The sequence below is a fragment of the Genypterus blacodes genome, unplaced genomic scaffold (genome assembly GCF_046128005.1).
Source record: "Genypterus blacodes isolate CSIRO-AG114 ecotype Tasmania unplaced genomic scaffold, CSIRO-AGI_Gbla_v1 ptg000076l_1, whole genome shotgun sequence".
Lineage (NCBI taxonomy): Eukaryota > Metazoa > Chordata > Actinopteri > Ophidiiformes > Ophidiidae > Genypterus > Genypterus blacodes.
Window position 1 is genome coordinate 7,038,411 of NW_027466885.1, and position 13,762 is coordinate 7,052,172.

A 13,762-nucleotide genomic window follows, 5' to 3' on the forward strand; every position below is an offset into this window, starting at 1 on the left:
TAATTGAGCGGAGAGCAGGGAGAAGACATGATGGAAAATGGAGAATGATGAATCTTTAACTGAAAAATCACTTGAAAAAAACTTTCCACAACAAAAACTGTGATAAAGCGCCGGGCAATGGGCTCATGAGCCTGGATCTCTTAGTCAATAATACATTATAAAAGAAGAAGCTGGTGTTTTCTCATCTCAGCGTGCAGAATATTCTGTGATCTATGACTTTCATTCCCTTTTTTCCATTATTTACTGCACAGGACCCTGCTGAAGGTTTCATCCCACACATCTACTCCATCACCAAGCAGCACCTTCTTTCATTTTCTGCGCGCTTGTGTGTGTGTGTAAAGTCGGTGTGGTCAAATGGTCAAAATTCATCATCCATCCATCCATCATCAATTCCATCCATCCATCCATCCATCATCCATCCATTGCCTCCTTCCTCACCTGGTCTGCTCCCTTCTTTTTCTTCTTCTTCTTCCCCCAGCAGCCAGAGGTCTCGCCGTCGCGGCCGTTGGCGTCGCAAAGCAGGCCGTCCAGCTCCTCCAGCCCCCCCTGCTGCCCGTGGGACGTCTCAGCAGCCAGACGATACGACAGGTTCCTCAGGATGCAAACGCAGTTCTCCACAGTCTGCGGGTGGGGAAGAGACAAGACGTGAAGAGGAGAAAAAAGGAGAGAGGGTGGGGAGGGGGGAAGAGGAAGAAACGCAAAGAGAGCGAGGAACACGAAGAGGGAGATTTGGTGTTTTGATGGCGTTTAACATCCAAACACCCCAATAACAAACGCCCACATTCACACTTTTACACTATCAGCCTTCCATCCCCCCGCCCACGAGCCAGACAGAAGAAGAAAACGAGAGACAACAGTGAGAGGAAGAGAGAGAGAGAGAGGTAGAGAGAGAGTTAATCCTGTAATATGTTGGCTCTGACTTTGAAATTAGATGAGAAGTAACAAATAAGAAGAAATTTGTGTTTGTGCCTTTGCATGTGTTGCACGCGTGTGTGTGCTTGACCGCAGGTGCCAGCGCATGTTCACAGTCAGAGTCAACAGAGTGGAGATTAACAAAGACAAATCAATCAATCTTCTATCTGTCTGAACACTGGTTCACTCAAAAAACAAGTGTAAGCAGCATAATTGAACAGCCGGGTGAGATGCGGCGAAACCAAACCGTCTCTCACTCCGACGAGCTTTGGTCAAGTCTGAAATAATATTCATGCGTCGTTATGGAATGAAGCTGAAGTTAAATCTGACTTGACGTTTTGTGTTCATGCAATCTTCATGTAATCAACAGGGAAAGGCTCGCTTGTGATACCGCGTGTCTCCACAGGGGGCGGTAAAGGATGGGATTTTGCTGGATTTCACACCAAATTCCCTTAAAGAATCAAAACAAAGTTATAGAATCAATAGATAAACTTCACTTGGTAGTAAATCTCACCATGTAACAGCGATTTGAATGTATTGAATGAAGCAAAAATCAATATTACCGAACCAAAAATTCTCTCGACCTGTTTGCAGCTTTCTGATTTGGTTTTATGGGGCAACATATATTCCGAAAGCTCTTCTGATCCTCGTGCAATTCTGTCTAGGTTTGTTAAAAGTGAAGGGAAGCGAGAAGGAGCAAGCTTCAATGATCAAAAGAAAATCCCCAACAATCCCCAAAGTGATGGGTAGGGCAATATTTTCAGTGATCCCACAAGCAGCAACATCGCTGATCAGCGGGTTGATAATCAATGATGCAACGCCGGGGAAACAATGTCAGCTTGTGATTCTTAATAACACAGAAATCTGCTCTTGGGGGGATGGGGATCAGGTGAGGTGAGCAGCTGGAGCTGAAGCTGCGTGGGAAAGGTGGCGGAGGCACGTGGCTAATGTGCATCGCTAATTCTTCACTTGCCAGCCGCGCCTGCCAATCAATCTTTGTTACCGTAGTGACAGCCATAGCCCCCCCCCCCCAGCCCTCCAGTGACGCAGCGGAGAGGGGGCGGCGGGCTTAGGAGTGATTATGGACGACGATTTACAGTGGCTTGGGGACAGTGGGGGGGACCTTGAGAAGGCAGTCATCCACGACGGCGTTTATGTGGTATTGACTGGTTCCGACTACGACAACAACACACACACACACACACACGTACGCACACTGCAGCGCAAACACCCGGTTGCACCACTCGTTTCTGAAGGGTGTTACATGGCTGAAGAGGCTCAAAGAAAAAGCGGAAACATTTTACACAACAATGTTCATACTCCAAACACACACATACATACACACACACACACACACACACACACACACACACACACCTTGCTGTCGATCTCGCTGCTGCCCAGGGAGGTCTGGATGACGTAGAGCAGAGCGTCTGTCAGGCCGTCACACTCCCTCATCCTCCGCCGCGCCTCTTCACCTGCAGAACTTACATTCCTGCAACACAAACACACACCCACATACACACAAGGAAGCGACTGGTCAGTGTGCGTAGGAGAGGTGGGAAGAGTGAAGATGGACAGATGAAAGAAAAAGGAGAATGTGAGAGCAGATTTAGGGGAAACCTGGCAGCTCTCCTGCAGCTAAACAAAGTAGAGGGGAGCGTTAACATTCTGGAGACATCTCACTCTCTGCCCCCGGGGACTCACTTCAACTTAAAGCAGGTTTGACTCCAGCCTAGAAGATGGGACCCTTTATTGAGACAGTCGGCACCACTCCAAATAGCCCTCCCCCCGCCCCCTTTGATCACTCTGCAATATGCCACAACTTAATATAAGCTGGCTCGGCTGCGACGACGTGTTTAAAATAACACAAAGAGACTTTTAATTGAACTCCAAATTGCAAGTGGGTGGAACTGTTTGGGTTTAGAACCGGGCACAGGTACACACACACAAACATACGGCCTGACTTGACGCCAAGGTGAGTTTGATCAAGTTAAAGTGGTGATTTTTTGCAACACGAGATCGAGACCTTCACTCTTTCATCCGCTCTTCTCTCAAGCACCCAAGGTCAAGGGAACATTCTGAAGGTCCAAATCATGACATCATTTGCTCGATCAATACCACACAGATCACGAAAAGAAGCAACAAGCGGTAATAATGCTTTGCTATGTGCAAGCTGTACCTGTATCGACTTGGAGTACCGTTCCTTCATAAGTATTAAAACCTTTTTCACACCATTTTTGATTGCAAATTAGCCGTGAGAGCAGTAACAATACGGCTGGAACAGCAGCAACTTTTCTTCCTTTGATGAACGACCCAAAACAGATGAGAGAGGAGGGAGAGAAGTAAATGAGGAGAGTGTGCGTGCTGGTGTGAATGAATAAGTTGATCCATCACACTGGCATGATAATAAAGAGAGCCGAGTTGTTTCATGAGTCTATACGAGGGGGTCAATCATTTATTGTACTGATGAGAATGAGCGGAGAGAAAGACGTAAGAACTCAATTAAAACTTTGCGCTGACAGGCTCGTCGTTTTCCAAGAGAAGGTCAAATCGGTTGCACCCCGCCGTGAATGCTAATGGGACAAAACAAGGGAGTACCCGCCCGCGAGGAAAGGAAGCACAGAGAGAGAGAGAGAGAGAGAGAGAGAGAGAGAGAGAGAGAGAGAGAGAGAGGGACGCCCATTCTTGTGCCGGCGTGCGTGCAAAGCACCGGGAAGACTTCACCTTGACTAATGCTTAGAGCGCCACAGACAGGAGGTGGGCGGGTGAGAACGACGGAGAGAGACAGAGGGAGAGAGAGGGAGAGAGAGAGAGAGAGAGAGGGAGAGAGAGATATTTATTGCTTTTATGTTCAGCCTTGAATTTGCTGACTTCTCCTGAGATTTCCATCAGGTCTTTTATCTGATGCGTGCTGGTGGATGAAGGAAGGAGGCACTTGGCTGTGCAACATAAATGTTAAAAGTGAGAGAAGTTTGAAAAAAATATATATCAAAAAGGTGTTGGCTTTGCTGCCTTTGCATACAGATTAGATGAGAAAGTGGAGGAGGAGGACTTATGGATCACATCAGAGAATCTGCTCTCTTCGCCTTAAATGTTGTCACGCCTGATCGAGAATTTGACTAAATGGCGCGTTACCACAGAGCGCGTTCTCTTGTTAGGGCCCCAAAGTGAATCATGTAGCTGGAGATGTGTGTGTGTGTGTGTGAGCCTTATGAGCGCACCACCGTGTCCGCATATGCGCCGTGTGCTTGTTAGTCTAGCAGGCGTCGTAATGAAGCGTGAAATATTGTGCAATATGCCCCCCCTGCCTGTGCTGGTTCTTGGGAAACACGTTGTGAGACAGCGGTGTCTCATATGCAGACAAAGCAAGCCAAATTTGTCTCCCACAGGTGAAATTGGGCCTTGGACGCGCTGCATCATGTCTCGTGGCATCAAAAGATATCTAAATAAAGTCACCTTGTTTGTGCGAATCAGCTTCGTTCTGCTCCGACACAAGGTCAGAGGAAGGAATCACCGACGTAGAACGGCGAGGACGGGACGCTTCACGAAGAGGTGAAGGATGAATATGGAGGGATGACAGGAGGTGTGTGTGTGTGCAGAAAAAACTGAATGAGAAACACTGAAAGAAGGCGCGCTGAAAGAAGGCGCGCTGAATTTCAATTACTTATATTTAACAGGTAATCTCTACTATTTAACGAGTCCATTACAGGCTTTCACTTTATCCTATCTGTTGTCACTCCTCATTAATTCACCCAAACTCATTAGCCCGCATCATTAGATAATTACTTACTGAGCACAAAAGACACAGAACTTGATTAAGCAGCCCATTCAGAATTTACCGTCGTTATTCTAGAAGCAGTTAAATGCAGGAAACGATATCCACTACTAAAATACAAAGTTCTGTCCCTTTAACATTTCTCTTTAAAACGTCAAAGTCCAGAGGTCCAATAATTTTCTTTCAGGGACACAAATCGAGATATTCTAGGACTGAGTGAAGTCGAGAGGTTGGGCGAAAAAATGCACAAGCGTGACTCTTAAAGGGAGATTCCGCAAAATGTTTACATTTTGTGAAAGCAAGCGCACAGAGGCTGTTGTGGCTGCAGAGGGCGCTGTTTACAATCAACAAAAAGGCTACATTTCCGAAAGCTAAAATAAAGCAAATTTGAACCGTTTTTTCACCCATTTAAATTTGGATTCAGTTCCCACAAAGCAGCTGCCATCTAGTCAATCGCCAAAAACAGCTTGATCGAGAAACGGCTACCAACTCGTCTCCTTGGCAACCGCAGGAATCACCACGGCAATCGATTAAACAGGCAGAAATGACTATTGACATACAGAGGGCAGTGTGTGTCGAGGAACAGTTTGAGTTTCCTTTCAGTGACTCGATAAGTGATGAGAGTCATTTGAGTCAGAGCCACATGTGAGTCACCTTTTACAGTTTAGGTGTTTAAAGAGCGGCGGAACATTCACGGGGAGAAATGTGAACACAAGCGAATCTAGGACAGATGGCTCTCTAATGTCTCCCAAGGAACAAATGACCACTGAGTGACTTTGTCTCAAACAGCTGGCGTGCGGTGGCGGCGTCTGAGCATGTGTGCAAATGTGTGAAAATGTGTGTGTGAGGGTGCACAGTGGCACAGGGTCATCACCTGATGGGCACACACACGCACGTTAAACTAATTAAAATCAATTAAATAACAATAACCCTCATTCTTAATTTGTGTGATCGCGAATATCTTTGCTCTCCCACAGTCGTAGGCGTGTAAAAGGAAACAAATTGGAAGTGTAGCTTTGAGTGTGTGATCCTGATGAATACGCTAACACACACACACACGCATACTAATGGAGTACAGTGTGGAGGCAGCAGGTAGCCATTTCTCTCTGGCTTGGCAGAAGAAACCAGCAACCTGCAGGGAGGTAAACAGCCCCTGAATGGTGGATATGGAAACCCCACCACAGGAGACTCTGTTTCTGGCCTGATAACCAGTGAGTGTGTGTGTGTGTGGTGTGTGTGAATGTGTGTGCATGCAAAAGGGACACGCCTCACTTTCCTGCCACCCGGTTTAGACAACATATGGGTCCATCAGCGTCATTAACTGCTTGGCCCACATTTGATACATATGCACATGAAAAACACTTGAAAATACACACACACAAACACACACACACACACACACACACAGGCACACATGCCTCAATCCAAACACCTGATGCCCTGACACCGGTTCATTCCCATTACCACAGGCAGCTCCCCCGTGTCAACTCGCATCTCTGAGATTCAGGCTGAACATCTTTGCTTTCCAACAAAACTGGGCAGACTGATGCTCACGTGGGTTCTCCACAAACACACACACGCTGTCTCTCTCTCTGTCTCTCTCTCACACACACACAAACGCACAGGGAAAGGATAATGAGAGAGGTGAGAGGTCTGAAATTGAGCTGAGGTACACTGGGACCTGAACATCGTGGCCTCATGTCGCTTTAACCCCCACAGAACAGATAGTGAGATAGAAAGTAGCGCCGGAGAGCGAACAGAAACACTTTCATTACTCTCTCTGTTTCAACTCTCTTGTTCTTCTTCTGGTTCCTCCCTGTCATTGTGCAGCGTTTCAACATTCCCTCTGTTCTAATCTTTTATCCCCCCGCTTCGCCGGTCGCTGCGCGCTTCCCATCCGCCTTCACTTCCTCACGCGGTATTTGATCTGTAACTTCACAGTGTGTGCGGTGCGCTGACAGCATCATTTGTCTTGCACTGCGTCTTCTCTCACGCACACACACACACACACACACACACACACACACACACACACACACACACACACACACACATACACACACACACACACACACACAAGCAAGTCCTATAAACATCCTCTGCGAGTTAGGAGGTGAGTTATGATGGTAAAAGTCAAAACGTGTTACTGGCCAAAAGTGAAAAACAGAATTCGGAAGCTTCACGAAATATATCAGGTTTCGAAAAACATCACACACAATATCAACAACGATTATTCATTATTATTTCTTAGCGATATTAGCCTTGCTTTCTTTTTTTCCCCATTTGAAACAGGAAGAAAGCAGCCAGACGGGAAAATCGTCTCGTGTTAATTCAGACTAATTATTCATCTTCAAACGGGCATTGCAGGGAAATGCGCAATAATACGCAGCTCAGCTCATTTGGCCTCTAATAGCAAAAGTGCCACAGCTTCATCTAATGAGGAAGGATCAGTTCATTTAAAAGTACAACTACCTGTTAGGAGCCGTTAAGATGTGGCTGTTGTATACAAGTAAACGCCTAATTACTGCAGAGGTGAATTTAATAGCGGGTCACTGAACTATTTTTTGGTATTTAAACCACAGGGAGAGAGAGAGAGAGAGAGAGAGAGAGAGAGAGAGAGAGAGAGAGAGAGAGACAGAGAGAGAGAGAGAGAGTAGAGAGTACTATGGTTGTAACACTGTTTCCCCTGCAGGCCACCTACAGTACACAGGATACCCAAACACATACAACATGACACCGTTTCATTTCTATGCACGAACAAGTCCACATCAACTTGTGAACGATAGCTCAATGCTAAATTACACGTATCCATGAAAACGACTACAGTAGTAAGTAGAGCTCATCTCCAGTCACAATACTCTCGGTTTCCTATGAAGCCTTGCAGTGCAGTATAGTAGAGTACAGTACATCCCTCTGGAAGTTTGCCATCCCTTCTCTAACACATTGCTGTGTGAGTGTGAGTTAAAGTGCGGCTACACTGGAGCAACAAGCGTCTGTGTCTTGCTTAACGGCTTCTCAGCAATGACTCCTGAGAAAAGGGGAGACTGCTAATTATCTGCTTTAACCACACAGACTCTAATTGTCTCTTAATGTGAATTGCAGAAGCCGACAAATCTCCATGATCTTAACTTTCAAATTTACATTGATATTCTTAGCGTGTGCACAGACGCCGAGTACACACAGAGATCAGACACACACTCAAAGGCGAGTACAAGCACAAAGCTGCTAGTTCTACTTCAATATTATGAGGTTTAATGTTTAAAAGAATATTTTGTCAGCACAGAACACCAAACAGAAAGTCTTGAAACAAAAAGGATCTGAACAAGTGGAGGAGTTGTTGCCATGGTTACCAGCATGGGGAGAGAGAGAGAGAGGACTGTGCACTGATTTGTTGATTGTTGAAAGAATTTAGTAATGCATGCATGATCTTTAATCACACTGCATCAAGACTGAAAAAGAGAAAAGAGTCGCTCACATTATTACATCAGTAACACACACACACACACACACACACACACACACACACCGACAGCCGACACACACTGGGCAGAATAGATTAATTGAACCATTGTATGAAACAATAAGCTAAAAAAAATGTGTGTGTGTGTGTGTGTGTGTTTGTGTGTTCATGCATGATGGATGTGTGTACTGTGATCTCACCTGAGACAGCCTGTGGCATTTCGCAGCACTTGGGAGGTATGGAGGTGGAGTTTGCGGTCGTCATGGTGATTGGGGGAGGAGTCCCAGGTGGAGTGGGGTATGATGACGCTATTAGTCAAAACGGCCAGGGCGTCCTGGATGATTGGCATCTTCAGAGCGTCACATGAGGACAGGTTCCAAAGCACACCTGCACACACACAATGAGGGGGAGGGGAGAAGAAGAAAAAGGAAATTACTATAGAATCATTTACGATGTACTTCATCTTTGTAAGTTAATCAACCAATCACATAACCACATTAACACACAAACAGATACAATGCTTGCGTACATATGCTGGAAGCGCACATGAACACTTTGTATGTACATCAATGCAAATAGACTCACACATACACACTCACACTGGCACTTCAACACAAACACACACACACGCACGCACACACACACACACACACAGTTCTTGTCAGATGGAATACCAGATGCCTCTTTGCACCAGGGCGAGGGTGTTGGTGAGCTGTCACACAAACACACACACTTATATGAAGGCTGCACACACAGACATGCACGCACACACACGCACGCACGCACGCATACACACACACACACGCACGCATGCACGCACGCACGCACGCGCGCACACACACACACACACACACACACACACACACACACACACACACACACACAGAGGCTTCATTGGCATTCTAGCAGCCATCATATGTTAAATAGTCCCTTCTGCTGGTTATCTCTACAGACTCACAGACACAGAGTCGGATCTAAGGAGGAACAATGAGATCAAAAAGTGTAAACCAGAAATGCACAACGCTAAAAACAGAAAACTGATGCGCTTGGATGAGAGCTGGGGGAGCTGAGTTATGAATTATAGGGTGACGGAAACAGATTGACGCAACAGAGGAAAGGAGGAACATATGTTTAAAATGGCAAGCCATAAAAAGTGTGCTGAGGGTCACCGGCTCTCTCACACACACATCTGGTGTCAGACTCCAGATGTCACGGGTCCCCGGTGACAGATGTCATCCATTTAAGCGGCAAAAATGAACATCTCCGCAACTGTGTGTGTGTGTGTGTGTGTGTGTGCGTGTGCGTGTGCGTGTGCGTGCAATGGAGCGTGTTTATGGTGGCTCGTCAGCTAGCTGAGTGATGCTATGATATAATCACAACAAACCAAAATGTCGGTCAGCTTTCTGCCTGGCATGAATGTAAATGAAAGGCTGAATTAATACAGACGGGAGAGAGAGAGAGAGCGAAAGAGAGAGAGAGAGACAGAGACAGGACCGGGTCTGTCACTCATTGGAGACAAAGGCAATTAAAAGCTGAAGCCAGGAGGGTCAGACGGGCCTCACACACTTTACTCTCACTGAACCACAGTAATTGCTATGGACGCATTGGGCATTGACTCGCAGCCAGTTCCTCGCCAACAACAGCTGCACCTCCGTGGACGCAGGGGCGGGAATTCTGATAAGGACAAGGAAGAGCAAAAGAATTCTAAGTCGCTGCTGTCAAATAACCGTGCCTGTTTGCATGTTTAAGGCGCGTTAACGCTGACGTGTTGGCCAAAGTCAGCGAGGCAGCGAGAAAGAGTGAGAGAGAGGAAGGGTGGTAAAAGCTGCAAAACAATGTACGCCGTGTCTGTGTATTAGATAAAGAATAAAAAGTGTGAGGGAGTGTGTTAGAGTGTGTTAGAGTGTGTGTGTGTGTGTGTGTGTAGATGACAGAGGAGGGAGAGAGGGCGAGAGAGCACTTGAGAAGACAAGAAGAGGAAGGTAACAATAAGGCGATGACCTTGTATCCTGTATATCAAGTGCCACACTGCACTGAACGTGCTGTGTGTGTGTGTGTGTGTGTGTGGCAACATTTGCCCTCAAAGACCCCAATCGGCCTCTTTCGTCCTGATTTTCATCCTCCTTTCACCCTCTCTTCCAAAATAAGGCGACTGTGTAAGCTTCTCCAAACACACACTTACACACTCTCAGTCACACAGAAAGGAAAGGTCCACATACACACACACACACACACACACACACACACACACACCTGGCTCGCCCTTCAAACATCTCTCTTTTCCGCCTTTCACTCACTCTTTCTCTCTCCCTCTGTCAATCTCCCCGGTGCTGCGTGTTGACAGTTTCTGATCGTAATCGCTTTTAGACGGTGTTGTTTCTGATGAGCTGACAAGACGCTACAAGCCGGCTTCTAGAAAACACACACACAAACTCACACACCAACACACCCAGCCGGGATGTGAATGGGTGTGGTTCAGATATACATTTTCACAAACGATGATGAGAGATTGAGCCAGAAGGAGAAAGAAACAGAGAAAAATCGACTCTTCGATGTTTTCTGGGGCAAGGACATTGTGTAATACTGGCCAAATTCAAGCCACACACACACACACAGACACATACAGACACACACACACCTGCCTGCTCTAAAAACATAGCTCTGTAACGCTTCGCTAAACCCACTGTTCTTATGGGAATAAGATCAGGTGACCGCCTTCAAGTGACATCATCTTGGACCCTGTGCGTTTGTGTGTGTGTTCTCTGTCATTTTCTTCTTCCCCTCACAACGCCTCGACGGACAGCTTCCTTGGAGCCGGGGCGGGTCGGGAGAAACGTGGAGATGATTGTATGAATTCATGAATAAATGAGAGTGTGACTTGTAAGGGGGAGAGAGATGCGTGTTCGGCTTCAAGTGGCAATGTTTTATTTAACAGTCCTCATCTGTGCAGCTTGATGTGAATTAGTCCGCCACAGGGTCAGAACCCGGTGATGAGTAAACCCAAGGATGACAAATTACATACTTAATGTGTCTACAAAATTCTGTGAATGAGAAATCGGGAAAATAGACGTTCAATGAGCTCGACTCCTGTAGGTCTGCAGGAAATATTTGTCGGGACGCGTTGACGTCAAACTATGGATAAAGCATAGTCGTCATAGTGTTCCCACAGAAAAAAACGTTTGTACAAAGTACTTACAATATTGTGCCACGCTGCGAAGAAAAGCACCTACTAGACTGAATGTTAAATTAAATCCGTCAGATCCGGAGGTTTCTGCAGGATGCCATTTTTACATCATAACAGTGTGTTGTGTTTGAAGGCCTCTCTCTCTCTCTCCCTCTCTCTCTCCCCACAGGGATCAGCCTATTGACTTTGACGGAGCTCTTTCCTCCAGCACTTCTCGCAGAGGGTTACCAGCTTTGGCTTAAATGAAAATGACGTCGGCAAACAACAACAGACAGAAAGAGAGATAATTCAGGCCTCGCTGTGTGGTGGAGAGACTTTGTTGATTCGGGTCTTTTTCTGGTTACGGATGCAGTTTTTCCATCGCATTCCCATTCTGACATGACCTTGTCAGGATACGGCAACAGTGAGACTCTGTCGCTTTACAAATTTTGTTTCGCTGGGTTTCCGCTTACTTTTGTTTGTGCACATTTGTAGTTGGGAATTGAAAAATGTGCAATAAAAACAAAAAAATGTCATTAATTTCAAGGAAACCTTCAAATATTGCATCGATAAACAAACAAGATGAGTGTTTGTGAGTAGATTACATTTTCAAAACGCTACTGAAAGCAAACTTGTACATGAACCATTACATGTAGACTTTTATTTCCAGGTTAGACAACTAGTACCTCCCAGGAGTCTCTACAGTCGCCCCCATATAACAGAACAGAAGTGGATGTGAACGCAACTTTCAGCAGTAGCAGCTTTTCATCTGAACCACTTCAGAGAAGCAGCAGCAGCAGAGTTATGCTATGGTCTGATGCTTTCCAAGGTGAGCCCACAAGTAAAGGATAGCATCTCCTATTGACACTCCAAAGCCTCCACATCGACCGCACTTTGAGTGACAGGCCCAAGAAGTCTTTGACGTTTTCCTATCTACCTAACACTGAGACCCAGGAAGCCAATAATACTGAGCTAAACTTAGACTTCAGTACCTGGGGGACGGAGACGAGGGTTGTCTCTGGTCACCCCAAAAAGAGAAACCTTCTCCGTCCCGTGTCCCCGTCCGTCCCTAATCAGACTCTTTAATCACAGATATCGGGGGAAATCTTTGAAAGAGTTGACAACAGAGAGGCAGGCGGGGCGCTGGCTAATTTGTTTTGAGTAAAGAGCAGTTGCGGGTCTTTATTGATGTCATTTATGTATGCATCACTGCCCCTGATGAACCTCTGGTGGAAACCGACTGCCATTTGTTTGCTTTCAAATCATTTAGCCTCCAATTAGTGACGAAGGTCAAGCAGTGGGCAGAATGTAATTGGGCAGAGCAATAGATTCAAATTCTGTTCTGCTACATGTAGAAGCCAACACAGGCTTTCCAAATAGTAGCCATTAATCCCTTTTCAGCCAGTTGAATCAAGAATGTATTATTAATTACAGCAAGGGCCGAGGGGAGGAGAGGCGTGTACAGCTGCACAGTCCAAAAGACAAAAAGACAACAGCCAGGTCCATGTGGATGCAGAGAGTCACAGGCAGTGCAAGGATCTACATCAGTAAGCTTTATGGCATCTGAGCGTTTTTGCCATCAAAGCAATTAGGACAACTCTCTTTTTGGCATTTAGTATCATATCATGTTTTTTTGTCATTTTTATTACGCCAATTTTGCATTTAAGGCCGATCGCAAAAGCCCAAATTTCCATCAAAATGGACCGATTTCATTCAAACTGCAGTGCGGCGTTAATGTCCGACGCATAAAATATCAGTTTCACACATTTCACACGTTCGCTCTATTTGTGACAGTACCCGGACAAACACATCAAACTGAATAACGAGCGTTTGTAAATGGGGCGAGTTGCAGCACCAGCAGGCTGCTCCACCAGGCATATGATCGTAGACTTCAGAATATGGCTCAACTGGCAACAAAGTGATTGGAATTTGGAGTTTAGTGTTAATACACCAGTAAACAGACAGCCAGGACAGAGTCATGCTTGACACTGACTCACTAAGCCAGCAGCAGGAAGAGACATGACACACACACACACACACGCACACAAACAAACGCACACACTCATACTGCATGGTTTTGCTTTTGCGCTTTGCATCTTTGTAGCCTTTTAACACAGTGCTGATATCTGCCTGCTGACTGTAATCTGTGAAGTGGACAGTTCAGCCTCGAACCCCCAAACACTGACAGACGAAGCTGATGTTGGGTTACAGTTTCACCTTCCTCGTCCCTTCCTTCCTCCTCTCCCTCCCTGTATTCCTCCTTCCTCCCCAGTGCTCCAATTGCAGGCTGTCTGGTCCCCCTATAAGATCCCAGGGACCTCAAATAAGACAGACTCCTTCTTGATGTCGTCTCTTCTCCCGGGCTCCTTGTTTGCTGCCCGACCCTTCGCCTTTTCTCGTATCCATCTTCTCATCTTCTCCTTGTTGTTTGCAGCCCAGTTCCACCTGA

The 13,762-nt window shown here is 46.1% G+C and overlaps 1 protein-coding gene across 5 annotated transcripts in view; it reads right to left on the reverse strand.

Moving 5' to 3' along the window:
• The window catches only part of ctnnd2a (catenin (cadherin-associated protein), delta 2a), a 166,460-nt gene that overhangs the window by 28,473 nt on the left and 124,225 nt on the right, over positions 1-13,762 (reverse strand). For all 5 annotated transcript variants that reach the window (XM_076157930.1, XM_076157929.1, XM_076157931.1 and 2 more), the window contains 3 exons: positions 8,351-8,537; positions 2,290-2,407; positions 439-621 (listed from right to left, as the gene is read on the reverse strand). In XM_076157930.1, coding sequence (XP_076014045.1) covers positions 439-621; positions 2,290-2,407; positions 8,351-8,537 — 488 coding nt within the window. The remainder of the gene's footprint in view (positions 1-438; positions 622-2,289; positions 2,408-8,350; positions 8,538-13,762) is intronic.